At 33.5% G+C, this 14,845-nt stretch overlaps 1 protein-coding gene across 2 annotated transcripts; it reads right to left on the bottom strand.

Moving 5' to 3' along the window:
• Nucleotides 1-1,670: 1,670 nt before the first annotated feature.
• LOC114383462 (CCR4-NOT transcription complex subunit 3-like) lies at nt 1,671-12,869 on the bottom strand. 2 transcript variants are annotated; one of them, XM_028343153.1, is made up of 16 exons: nt 12,646-12,869; nt 12,439-12,570; nt 9,342-9,479; nt 9,155-9,205; nt 8,587-8,676; nt 8,357-8,503; nt 8,072-8,179; nt 7,412-7,474; nt 6,017-6,715; nt 4,748-4,918; nt 3,899-4,064; nt 3,527-3,669; nt 2,631-2,906; nt 2,394-2,486; nt 2,136-2,317; nt 1,671-1,971 (listed from the first exon to the last, which is right to left on the bottom strand). In XM_028343153.1, exons 1-16 carry the CDS (start codon nt 12,736-12,738, stop codon nt 1,905-1,907), a joined length of 2,619 nt encoding a protein of 872 aa, XP_028198954.1. In that variant the 5' UTR covers nt 12,739-12,869; the 3' UTR covers nt 1,671-1,904. The 2 variants fall into 2 exon arrangements, with proteins under 2 accessions (XP_028198954.1, XP_028198947.1); XM_028343146.1 differs by having other exon boundaries at nt 2,394-2,528; nt 12,646-12,868.
• Between the last annotated feature and the right edge of the window lie 1,976 nt (nt 12,870-14,845).

Raw genomic sequence — 14,845 nt, 5'->3', positions numbered from 1 at the left:
TTGATAGGTATGGTGTACCATTAATGGGTAGCAAAGTCCCAACGTCGACGATATTGCCTCTACGAGATGCATGTGTTTGCATGTCTCGGTCAACTTGTAAATGTGTTGAGTTATGACTTGTATGTAGGTCCCGCAAGATGTACATTATGAAAAAATCACATCGATGCCAATTTCGAGGTCTCTTTTTAATATACTCTGTATTCTATAAAACAAAGTTACTCCAATTTTTCTAGAATTTATTTCTACCATAGCAAATATTTTGAAAAATGTAATTTATTGTTTAGAAAAAAAACACTTTCTATATTATAAATATATTGATTTATTTATTGAGATAAATTATACTAATTAACATTTTAAAACTATAATTAATATTTATTATTCATTATTAAATGTTTTCAACAGGCTATTCTTTCATTAAAAAGACTAGTATATAATTTTAGTATTCTTATTTTGTTCAATCTGCAGTATTGATTTCTCTATTTTAAAATAAAAATCTTTAATTTTTTATTTTAAAAATTTATAATTTTAATCTGATCTTCAATTTTGCTTAGATTCATTTTTTTTTGGATCCAATTGAATCCTAGACATAACTCATTCATTTAAGGTACTGTCAAAAAATTATTTAATTAACTGAAAATGAAAAAAATAAATTAAAGGAAATTGCTAATGTAATTTCCAATTAATCCATTAAATCTAATCCAATAAAAACCTAATGATAAAAGTTCTGTTAAACTTAAAATTTATAATATAAAATACACTATTGTTTGAGGCCAGTTGGTTTTTGTGATGCAATCGGCCATTTTGTGAAAAGGAAAAGAAATATTACTTTTTTTATATAAAAAAATATTACTTTGAAATTTTTTTGGACGGCAAATATTACTTTGAAATAAAGTCACTAAAAAAAAGATCACTTAATAACCATAGAAAACTAAAAGAAACACATTATTCGTCACTTACTAAAAACAAATTAACGTGATTTACATCAAAATTTTAAATTTTATCATCTTATCAATGACAAAGGATTGATTTATAATGAAAAACAGAAAACAAAAAACAAATGAAACGCCGTGTGCTTCGACTCAACATATCAAGTTGAATGAATCAAGACAGAGCCTTCCACAGCAAAGAATAAATTGAGAAAGAGATGAGACCCAAACCCAACAACCATAACAGGCCGTATAACCAGTGTTGTGAGACTGAACCAAAAAATCTAGAGGGTGTTAATCCCCCCAAAAAAGAAGTTTGAGGGTCAAGGCTTTGCTCCACCAAGGTCAATATAAAATACTATATAAGTAGTTAAAATGTGGCTAAATCCAATTATATGAATTCCAGATAATGGTGCTGATATTACTTACATAATTAAAAAAACTTAACGCCTAATTAAAAGTATTTGATGTTTTAACATTTTCTCAAGCGTAATAAATAGAAAAAAAAATAAGTTTTGCACTGCCAGTTTAAAAAAGTTTTACACCGTTCACTTCTCACATTGAGAAGATGTTTACTACTTGAATACTGGGCTCGGACCCACTTCACAAATCTCTATTCATACCGCTCATTCCAATTTGTGCAAAGGTCAAATGTCATTGGCAGATCAGTTCATTAAAAAGCTGATCAGTTGCAACCAATTTACGATTGTTAGGGATAAGTTTAAAAGTAAGAATGGAACATTATACAAGCTATAAAATCAAACATTGGCAATTTCTTAGCATCATCAGTAAGAAAAACTTAGCGGAAAAGAAAGATTGTGCATGGAAACTTATTCAACATATCTGTGCTGTTCTCTTTACACAAGGCATTTTTCCTTCTCTGGAAGGTAAAAGTCGTTTGCCGATATACTAAAATGCTTGTGAAAACTAAAACACAAATAAGAACCAAGATGTCGCATATTTACTAGAGGGCATCTTTTAGACAATAGGCTCATCTTCAAGATAATTATATTCAAAGGTGAAGTCGGTCTTGATTCTTTGACACCTGAGAATAATCAAATCAAGGCACAGAACTCAGGACAACCAGAAATGCCGTGTCAAATACCAACAAAATCAACCATTTCATGGACAGAACCAGAAAAGAGAAAACTAGAAATTACAATCAATAGGATTGTTTTGAAATAAAATTGATAGTAGCCAGAAGCTTACCACCCATGTTGCAGATCATCATTTGCAATATGGAAATCAAAGTACACATATGTTCCTTGCTCATATTCATCTGTTGCAACTTTTGGCTCTTCATGCCGTTGAAACCATGTGTTATACTTCCGGTGATATCTCCAAGACTGCTTCTTTAGCTCTTTTGCAGCCATATACTGTTGGTAAGTGTTCTGCAGAAAATAATGAATGTAAGCTTACATAACTAAATGAGAGTAATACTAATCAGTACCCAAAAAGTCTGCGTACCTGTTGATAGTAAAATGCAAAGAACAGGGTATCAGTGCCATATTGTTCAATACCTACTCTCTCCCAAAAAGCAGGATTATTAACAATAGGAGCCTGTACTTGAGGAAAACTAGGAGGTGTTATCGTAGGGTGTTTCTACATAACCAAAACCAAGGGAAAAAATGGTCTTATAATCTTATATTATAGATAACAGAGTATTCAATAAAAATGAGGATTACTAAAACCAAGAAAGCATACAGGAGTATAGGTCCTAGGACGTTCTGAGTCCTTAGGTTGTGGAAGTTTGAGGTGAGCTGCCTCAAGCATCTGCAAATTATATAATTGATCACGAACTCCGCCAGAATTAGCAGTTGATGCACTGAAGTTGTCACCAACAGCTCCAAGGTCAGTCAAACTTCTTCCTATAACACCAAGGTTACCACTACGCTGATTTGGTTGTAAAGGTTGGCCAGGAAACAAATCAATATCTCTAGAAGTCTGAGCAGGCTCTGGAAGAGAGGCAGGTACTCCTGTCTGCAGCATAAACGACAACAGTCAACGTAAATAACCCATGAATATATTTTATACAATATGCCCAATAGATTCTTCCACACAATGTTTAAACATGAATCAAAATATAAATAAGTATTTTTGCTGTCTACAAAGCATAACAAGTTCAGTTCAGCCCTACCCATCATACTGCTTAAAGAACTATTACTATTGAGTTAGTCTTGTAGCTTTCAAGTTTCAAATCAGATGCTATCGAACTAATTTGTTTTCCTATAAAGACAAATGGAAGGAATTAAGGAAACAAAGATAGAATCAGAAACTGGCTATACCTGCATCTGCATGTGTGGTCTCCATGTACTTGAAATATATGTATATTTATATAGTTTTCATATCCTACCTTCTTCGGATAGACAATGCCACAATGGTGAGGATTGCTAGTTTTATTTTATTTTTTGGTCCATTCCCTTTGTCACCTAATCTATATAGTCAAACTAGGATGGCTGAGTCACTGGCTATTAGTTGTTTACACAGAAAACATAACATGTAGGTATGTGTGTGCATGTGTGAATATATGCTTCAGCAAGTTGCACAAGTATATAAGATAATGTATCTTAAAGAATATAAAAGCCCATGAGTTAGCATACAGGAGAATCTACGGCATATGTGGATTTCAATTCATCTTCATTCACGAAATTTTTGCCAATCCCAGTACTAGCAGTAGATTCAGTCCCCGAATCATCAGGAAAAATATGTAGTTGTGGCTCGTCAACCTTAGAATTTCCAACATCTGCAGAATATAAAAAACTGTGATGTATCTCATCTTTCACAAAAATACCTATCATGGTATATATTTCTAATTCCAACATCAAGACTGAGATAGGCCCAAATAATGTATTATGAATCAATTTTACCAAAAATATGAACTATTAAGACACAAGAATGATTTTATGCTTTTATAACATCTCTAACAATCTTCAACAAATCATACAGCTGAATAAGAGTAACACAAAATATACCTGCATCTTTGGAAACAACTAATAGCAATGATTGTTGGCTAGATGGGGAATGGACAGAATTGGGTGGCTGCGGTAATGAGGTGGAAGCAATACCACTAAGACCTGGTGACTGGACTCCAAGTCCCACGCTAGATTGAGAAGCAACAGATGAGCCTTGAGAATTGAACTGCACATATAGTAGGATGTTATAATAGAAAGAACATCCAAACCAGAGCATAAAAGTTAAACCACACAAATAGCATGTCATGTAAAATATATATTTCTAATCCATTGTAGAAAAAAAATCAGGTTGTTGTCAAGATGCATTTTATCATTCAACAAAGTATCTGATAGGTCAATCACAGAGAAGATTATATATGTAAGAAAAACAGAAGAGAAATAAAATTATCTGAGGCCCAGCCTATTAATAAAATTGTTGAACATGTTAATTAAGAGTATCTCAAAGGAAAATTCTACCAGAATGCTACGAGACTGGAGATGCTCAATGGTCGAAATGTAGGGCAGTCAGGTGTCAAAAAAATAGCAAAAGAATTAAGGTGTGCTTGATTGTACTTTTGGTTTTTAGTTTTTAGAAACTATTTTTAAAACAATTTTCAAAATCTATTTTTTAGATAATAAAAGTGGGGGAAGATGTAAATCAAGGATTCCAGCCAATGCAAAAATCTCAGCAATTCTCTCTTTAAACGTCAGGCACTAAAGAAGTGTACATGAAATGTTAATTTTCAAACTATACAATAATTTTTCTGAAATTGGGAGCAGGAGAGTGTCACAAATAGGGCTGTTGGCCGACAATAAATCACCAATCTTTAAATTCTGGGTAAAAGAGCAAAAAATGCAGAGAAATGGTACCTGCTGTAAGAGAGGATTTTGTTGCTGAGCAGAAAACTGCTTAGAATTCCCTCCTACAAAAGATGGCATATTAAGAAGGGCACTTTGCCCTTGTTGCTGCACTTGCTGCAACTTCTGCAAATACCTTTCCCTTTGATCTGGAGCTATTTCAGTTCTTCCACGAATCTGACCCTGAAGTATAAAATGAATAAGTACCATCAAAGCTATTTCAGTTCTGCAAATATATATATGTGCACCCATGTAATTATTTTCCATGTAAATAGGCCTACATACATAATTATCCAAAAATTACATTCATATATAAATTAGCAGAAGCATCGAGCTCAAATGAATGGAAGGTCACAAAAGTCACTAAAACAAGCATGAAAGATTTTTCTAATCTTTGATAATCAAATAATTCATTAAGATAGAAAAGAGAAATGCATGAGAATAAGAAATCCTCAAGAAGTAAACCAAGAGAAAAAGGAAAAAGACAAGAAAATGCATGAAAAATCTTAATTAAAGGCATTCATCATAAAACTTGTGAAATGGTCAAGTTCTGACTACAGTCGTTAGCTGTGATGAACTCCAATCACCTATATGATTTGTGATAAACCAGACAAATTATTGAATACATATTCATTTTGAAAATTGCATGCTTGTTCTAGTCTTCTGGAAATCTTCATACATATCATTGGATTCGCTACACATACCTTAAAACACGGAATATTTTATAATTTATATACATCAATATATAGATGGTTTTAGCTTGTCTTATCTACTACGTGAAAATTTATCATAAATCAAATTATATATATATGATAGTGATAGTGATAGGAATTCCCCTATAAAGGTATGTTAGTTCTAGAATAGAAGGAGAATATAAATAGAAAGGGGAGGGATAGAGGGTATTAGTTTGGTAAAGTTGTATCGGATAGGTAGTACAAAAATTAAAATACAATAAAACTGAGGATGGCTTGCAATTTAGGTACCTGTAGGTATGACTCAGTTTAATAAAATAATGGATTCTAGATATAAGCAGCATGCACAGCTTCAGTATTTATCATTTAGCTAGAATTCAATTGAAGAATTTGATATCCTATACCTCTCAGTTTGAAATCAAATAAACAAGTTGCAAACAATAGAGAAATACAAGCAAATTTCAAGTTAGAATGCATAATATAATTGGAGAACAAAAGTAACCAACAGCTCATACTTCAAATACAACAAATCAACAACAGCAATGTGGCAGGTGGAATAGCAAATGAAAATTCAAGAGAAAAATTGTACCACATCATTCTGATTCTGGAAGGGGCTTCCAGGTCTCCATTGCATGCCAGGAACAGCAGAAGGGGAGAAAACTCTCCCAGATACAGTTGCAGCTTCGTTGACACTACTAGAGTCAACTGAGGAAGTTCCATCATTAGGCCTTGCAACCTGAGGCATGATCATTCTATTACTTAAAGGGGATACAAGAGGCTGCACCATCCCATTGCTTCCGAGTCTATCATCAACTACCAATATGTTTCTCTTGGTTATTTCAGATGCTGAAGGGACTGAACCAAGGGGCCCATTGCTGGAAACCATATTGCCAGAAACAAGAGGTATGTTATTTGTTGCTTGATTTGATAAGCTGTTTCTGCTGATGTTCCTTACAAGTGCAACATCAGAAAGTGATGGAGATGGTCTTTGGCCAGGGAAACTATTAATCTCTTCCTCCTTCATAGTGCTAGACTGATTTACAAAAGATGAAGCATTGACAGGACTACTAATCTCCAAGGAACTCCGAACAGAATTTGAACCAGGCATGGCTGACGCAATGGCTGGTGGACTCGACAAGTTAGGCATGGGAACATTCATAGAAACAGGAGTAGAAAAATTCCCTGCTGGTGTTGTAGTAGTAGGACTAACTATACTACTTTTAGGAGGTGGAGTTCCTGCAACAATATCAGAATTGCTATCCTGGGAAGCTGTATCATCAGCTTGCTCCTGAAAAGAAGCATTCAATGATTAGAAATTGGAGTTGCCTAGAGAGGGAGCAATCAACAATAAATGGCATCTAACAAGGATATAGGTTTTTCTGTGTTAACTGGTAGTTCAACCACATGCACTTTGTGGAACTACAATCATGATCAATCATCACGTACTATTCTCAAAAAGGTTACATTAGAAAAATGTCATAAGAAAAATTGTTAAAATTGGATTAACTTGTGCCATATGTAACATAAATATTGTAAACTGGGGCTAAAACTACTATTTTGAGTGCTTTCTTCATTTCTTATGTACATGATCTTTTATTTATTTTTCTTTAAGCTATTTACAAATTTGTTATAATGTCTCATAAAGTCATGCCACTGACAATAAGTTATCACGTTTGACAATTAAAAATCAAATTTCCCATAAACTCACAGTTGAATACATATATCCTTACCCAAAACCGAATAGAACCTATCCAATATTATTTTATATCATTTAAAACCATAAAAAAACAATTAGAAAGGCAAAGCAAGCCTCCTGTATCCTGTATGCAATGAATTGTCTTTTGCAGGCACATCATTATGGAAAATAAACCGCATAAATGCATAAATATTCACTGAAGATTTCTGAAAAAAATCCCTACTTTTCAAGAATAATCACTCAAGAAATATTTTCAGCTCATAGAAATAAGAATTAAGGGATACGCACAGATGTTTGTGATGCTGAAGCTGATGCTACCACAGAAGGCTTCAAGCTAAGCACAGGTGCCACCTGCCGAAATAGAAAATAAATTAGGAGCTCTGTATATAGAAAAATTCTAAAATATTAACATAAAGGAAATGTCAGCAAAAAATATGGATATCAACAAGTACATTTGAAGCTGCAGGAACTATCAAAATGTCCAGCATAAAAATGCATTAAATTAATTTTGGAAAGAAAACATTCTTGCAACCATTCATAGTTATCAATCCCAAATAGTGACATGTAGCAGACAGATCCCAAAACCACTATAGCTGAAATATGATCACTACCCTGAAGTTTATAGATACAAATTAATTAATTTATATTATCACACAAGTGAATAATAGCAAAATTCATATAACACTGAAAAAAGTATAGCATGAATGAGCAATGTAATCTGTATAATCCCAATCCCATAACACAAATCTAAGCATTAGATTAACTTATTTTGGGGAAAAAATTGCTTTATTTTGCAGTTTCGTGACAGAGCTTTTGTAATAAAGAAAGGCAATTATTTATATAAAATTAAGCTAGAAAATATGCATCTACAAATGCATCAGTATGTGTTAGTGTGTGTGGCTGTGCACCTCAGAATTTGCAAAAGAGCAATAATCATTAAACATATACCTTAGCAAGACCAGGGGGAATTGTAACAATATCTTCAATTGACTCCACCTTGTCTAAGGGTAATGAACTATATAGCTCATCAACATCACTAAATTCTTCAAAGTCCTCCTGTAAAATAAAATGAAAGATACGAAAGACAGAAAATTAATACCAATTCATAAATTTTGCATGGTATCAAACTCTAAGACTCTCTTTGAAAGGACAATACAAAGGGTAAAATTACTCGGTGATAGTGTTTATTTTTTAAAAGAAAAATGGCAAGAGTGCAAGCTATACAAGCCAAACCTGATTACGGTCTACATAGTCATCCAGGAAATCCTTGACATCATTAACCTCCTCTGGACTTAGTTCATCATTATCTAGTAGCCTCAAGATAAATTCACATTTCTTTATATGAGCCTTGTGCCGAGTAATTGATGTTTCTAGATGTGTCTGACAAACAAAAAGAAATATTTGAATAGCCATGACTTAGATAAATCAACAGTCTAATAAATTGTGTTTCCTTTACTATATACCAATCTGGGTGGCCTGTTCTTTCCTTTCTTGACAGAAAGTCCCTCAAGCTCAGCTTCAAAGTTATCGATTTGATTTTCTAACTCCCCAACCTACTCAAACATTTAAAATTATAACATTTTCCAGAGAAAGAAATATAAGTACACTATTTGAACTAAATATAAGCTCTTATAAATAACACATGAATACAGAGATTGAGGTGTGTTACTGTTGAGATTCTAATCAATTACAAATATGGCCAAGGTAGATCTTATAAAGGCTTGCGCAATCTTTACCTCATGAGCTAGTTTTTGGGGTTGAGTTAGGCCTAGTTCAAATTCAAGATTGTATCAAAACCTATGATAGATTTGATATCGGGCCACCCTCAACTGTCCAAAAAATAGGCCCCATAGATTTCCTAGTGCAATCAACCTAACCCTACTGCTTTCCTAGTACGAGTGAGGACTATGTGTTGAGATCCCACATTGACTAAAAAAATGGCCAAAGTAGAGCTTATGAAGGTTTCAACCCAAATTCAAGAACAACAAAAGTAAAAATGAAAGTTATTATTCATAGCAATTGATTTCATACCACATTGTTCAACCAATCCCTTGTCTCTGATTTAGCCTTCTCTCTAGGATCCTGTCACAAAACATTGAGAATAAGAGATTCTTCAGCCCCTAAAGAGGAAGCATAAGTGCATAATCATAATACACCTAGAAAAGCCCAAAATATAAGAAAAAAAAAAAAAACGTATTTCCCTGAGTCAAAGACTCACAGTTTTAGGCTGTTGACCTAAGCCTTCTTTGGAGAATGCTTTTGTTTTTGTCTCCTTCTCACAGATCTTGAATCTTTCCATTTCACGCTCAATAATCTTGCGTGCATCCACCAGAGCCTGCTCATATGAGGCACTAACCTATGTCACAATGTGTTAAAAAGAGAAAACAATGTCAAATTCAAAACCAAGTTAAAAATCCAAAATTCAGTATAAGAACGTTTCATACCACTCACTATCACACAAGTCAACCAAAGCAATACCATCATCTAAGCACAACCAGAAAGAAGAGCGCATTATACAACAGATGAAAGACAGGACAAAACAATAGCAAACATGACTCCACTAGATCCATACTAAAATATGCTCTGAATACTGATTAGTTGCCATTCAGTCAAAGAGAACAAGAAACAATCTGCTCAATATTAACCAGAAAATACATCATTCAAATATAGGATAAGACTTAAGTGCAGTTTCTTAGGTGCTTTCAGTGTTGTTTTCCAATCAAAATTGGATTTCACCTCAATAACCAGTGTGACTTCTATTATGCAGCTTACCAAGGTGAAACTTCAATTTTAATATTGGAATAATAATGGGATCAAAAGTATATTTGGAACAACACGATCTACACCCATAAGGTCAGTCCTAAAATGTAAATTTCCTGGAAACGCATCCATTCATCCATAATTTCCAAGGCTTGCCCAACAAAATTTACAGTTCATTTCAGAAGCCAACGCTCCACACACACAAATGCAAGGTAAGAAATACCAAATCTACAATGTGTAACAAGGTTGAGAAGTTAGCAAAAAGAAAATCTAGAATTTTGAGTGCTTATTTGGCTTCCAACATCTGAAAAGCACACAATGAATTCTAACATGACCCTCCAAAACACTCAATAATTCGCATGCCTTGTAATAAAACAACAACAACAAAAGCCAAAGCATTTCCATACTAGATGGAATCAGCTACTTGTTTAAATTCAGTCAAAAACCAACTCTTCATAGAGGTCATTTAAACAGTTTCACCTAGAGTTTTTTTCTTAGTCTCCCTCCACCTCTATTTATTGGTCTCCTTCATTTGATCAAAATCTTGTTAGGGCTTCTATTGATCTTCTTCTCACATTTCTCGCAAGCGCAAACAGTCACGCTTCTCATATGTACCCAAACATCAGCATCCCTTGTGTGGGGCTTGGTATCTTATTTACTTAATATATTTTTTACTTAAAAAAAAGTATTCAATACGTTATTAATACACACAAAAAAACTTGCCTGTATTTGAACCGAAGAATTTAAAGTCAATAATACTTCTGTTGAAAAATATTCCACCATGAATTTGAGATATGAAACCTTTTATTAAATAATTACCCAATTAAGTCAAATTATTAACTTTGACTTAAAATGCAAGCCGTGGGACCATCGGTTACACGAAAGCAACGATGATTTGACCAATTACTGATTACTTTGCTTAGGTCATACCCGAATCGTTAGAGATTTCATTAGGTATTGCTTTCAGGTCCACCTACTTTGGCCATCACCCTTTTTTGCTGTCTTTCATTAAGCAAATTTCCCAAAGGACATACCCAGCCAATTAGAATGTTTTTGGGAATTAGAATGAAATGCTCATTCCTACAACATTAGATTTTTTTTTGGAGGTGGCCTTCTTTTACACCAAAAGATAAGGATGGTGTGTGGTACGAATTCTAACATGACCCTCCAAAACCCTTGATGATTTCCATGCCTTGTACTATACAACAACAAGAAAAGCATTTTCATACTAGATGGGGTCAGCTACTTGTTTAAGTTCAGTAAAAAAAAAACAACACTTTGTAGAGGTCATTTAAATCTAAAATTTAACTCCACAAGGTTTGATCATGTAGAATCTGACCCAGTGACCCTTTTCATCATTGAGCAAAGAGTATGAAATAAATCAGATCAATTTTTTTATCCACAGTACTATAAGAAATCCTTGGTTTTTTCTCCCTTTCTTTATCCCTATATCGTAGGTAGAGCATTTGAATCAATTGAGAACCCTTTTTATGTATCTGTATGAATCGATATTATTACATTCCAATTCCTTCCTGATACCTCCTAAGGAAAATACCGAATTGGATCCCCAATTGAAGCAAGAGTTAATTCATGATATGGTTTCAGAGCCTCTATGGTCACATATGATCAAGGATTCAATTCTTGTTATCCTCATTCGTCCAAACAGATGCTTCAGTGGAAAGTAAGGGCCTGTTTGTTTTTTTTTTTTTATTTTGCATAGCAAAAGATAATGTATATTATAAGTAAGGGCCTGTTTGTTTTACCCCAGAAATTAAATCCCCACACCATGTCAATGTAAGATTTGCGACAAAGATTAATTTAGGCACACATCCCAATCACATTCAACACTCAATTAAGTATGTGTTCAAGTGAGCTTTGACCAAATTGATTTTGGTTAAAATTGATTTTGAAGTAATGTGATTTATGTTGGGATATTTTTTATTCTAAAAGCAAGTTAGTAGGAAAACTCAGTATCAAATTCTTTATCCAATGCAAAAGCTAACCGAAAAAGTGCTTCAACTCAAAATCAATTCTGGACTCATAATTCAATTTATCAACGTAAAACCAAACATTGAAAATTTACCTAAAATCACATTAGATGGTATTTCAATGTGATTCTAGGTAATTCAACATGAAACCAAACATGCGCTAAAACAAACTAACACTTTGTTAGGCAAAAGCTAGGTAAAGTGCTTCAACTCAAAATCATCAATTCTGGACTTACAATTCAATTTATCAACGTAAAACCAAACATTGAAATTTTTCCTAAAATCACATTAGCTGGTATTTCAATGTTATTCAAGGCCATAATTCAACATGAAACGAAACATGCGCCAAAACAAACTAACACTTTGTCATGCGTGCATACCGCATAGTTTTTCGCTTCTTAAAAAGTTGGTTTCACGACACAAATTATCATATCATATAACCATGATACAACACAATATAATTCGACATAATAGCATGTGCTAGGTTCAACTTAAGCCAATTGATAGAAAGACATACAGAAATTACAATAACCAGCAGCACAAGATTAAAAGGAAAAATTTAGTCACCTTCTTGTCTTTGATCTCACTGGACTGAATCCATGTCTTAATCTGGTCCCTGTACCTCTGCAGCTTCTTAATCTCCTTCTTCAGGTCAGCCTCGAACTTCTCCTTCTGGTTGGCATTATCGGTGTCGTAAACCTAACGCAGCAACGCCATGTGTGAGTCGAAAACAGAAGAAAATCGAAATAATCAAAGAAGAGAAGAATGACCTACCTTGTTCCAGATGCTATCGAAGACTTCGACGCCTTCCTGAACCTTCTTGAGAACACGATCAATCTCGCCCTGAAGCTTTCGACTAGCTCCCATTTCCGCCGATTCAACTCATGCAACTCGGCCCTTAATCACTTTCAGTATGATCGACTCTGTGCGTTCGTTGAACCTCAAGCAGTGTTTGTTTGTTTTTCTTTTCCTCTTGTTCGTGAGAGTGAGACCCACCCGTTCTTATAAAAAGTCGTTGTTATCATTGGGCGTGCACGTTTATCCACTCTCATGAGGGACCCACAGCAGTACCATTATTTAATTAATCAAATTAATAAAATAACAAATAAATATATTCGAATTTTTAAAAATTTATTTGTTTATTTAGGTATGGTATTATTGTAATGTTTTTAATTCTTAAATAGATTCTCATTTTAGTTTTAATGATCTTGATTATTAAACTATTGGTTTTTGTGTCCTTTTAGTTTTTTTTTTAATATCCAAAATTTGGTCTCTGTATAAAACGAAAACTAAAATTTGGATATTTTTAATAATATAAAAACAAAAATTATTGATTTTGAAACTAAAAGTACTAATGGATATCCTATCCTGTAACATCAACGACTAATTCAATTAACATTTATGATTCTTAACAACTATATCGATATGACTGAGAATCCTTCAACATTCAATGAGCCAAGAATAACTTAGTCCGTCTTAAACATGCCCTTGCCTTCTGGATACTGAGAACATCTCGACCCATGAAGGTATTCCTAAAACACTTAAGAAAAAGATATTAGGATAATAAATTACCATAATGGAGTAGTTATCAGGTAATGGATTAACAAAAGTGATAATCGAAAAGTAATGCTTAAGGACCCACATGACTTGGGCATAACTGTTCACTCTCATTTTCTCATTTATTACACCCTTGCCTTGTTTATTAGATAAATAATTGACTTAAACGTTAAAATTAAAATGTCTTTTGAAAGTATCATACTCACTGAATACATTATATACCCAGATGAAGTAGAGGGAGAGAGATCAGTGACATCCAAGTCATCACTCAGCAAACAAGAAGAAATTTATCGAAGTACCTTTGCGCATGTACAACAACTAATTAAGGCTCCGTTTCGGGTGCTTTTTAGTTTTGAGCTTCAAAATTTTTAGAAATAACAATTAGTTTTAAAACCAAAATGCGTTTGACAAAATTAAGTCAGAATGATTTTTAACTCATTTTTAAAATACTTTTACTTTCATTATCAAAATAAGAAAAAAAAAATTTGTGAATTTAATTTTTAGTGTTAAGAAAACACATATTCCCTATGTTTGACAACCACACTTTTCGTCACCACCATCACCATCACTATCACTACTACTTTCGTCGCTGTCACTATCACACTGCCACCACCACCATCGGCATCGACACCACTGTCACCACCGTCGCCACCACTACTATTGTTGCTATCGTCACCGCTACTATCGTTGTTATTATTATTGTCATCGTCACCACTACTACTACTAATGTCATCTCCATCATTATGGACATTACCATCACCATCACACCACCTCCAATGCCACTATCACCATGACAACCATCGGCATCATCATTACCATCGTCGCTGCCACCACTATTGGCACCACACGCGCTGTCACCATCACCATCACTAATGTCACCTCTAACAACAATAACACCAATGTCACCATTAGTTCATTACCACCATCAATGCCGCTATTATCACTTCCATCGACGATGTGATCACCACCACCATGTTGTTGTCATTATCATCATCATTGTTATCACCTCTTAAACTAATTTTAATATGATATGAAACTTTTAAAATAAGTTTATTTTAAAACTAAAAATTGAAGAAAAAACTAACCCCAATTTTAAAACTAGTTTTAAATTTTATCAAAACTAAAACCAAAAAATAGTTATTGTTTTTAAAAATTTTGAAATTCAAAACTAAAAATCACCCAAACGGGACTAAAGAGAGGGTTCTACAATTTTTAGGAATTAACTTATTTTACTACGACTTTCTAGAGATGAATTTAACGTTTATTCTCATATTTAAACAATTATAATTTTTTTTATTTGTAAGAATCAAAGATAAATTTAAATAATTCATACACCTTTTTCAACCAACTGAATTTGATCCCTCGATCAACAATCATAATTTAAATGTGAATAATAAATAATTAGCTATTTAATTAT

This window comes from Glycine soja, chromosome 2 (genome assembly GCF_004193775.1).
Source record: "Glycine soja cultivar W05 chromosome 2, ASM419377v2, whole genome shotgun sequence".
Classification (NCBI taxonomy): Eukaryota; Viridiplantae; Streptophyta; class Magnoliopsida; order Fabales; family Fabaceae; genus Glycine; species Glycine soja.
This window is presented reverse-complemented; position numbering and strand designations above follow the sequence as displayed.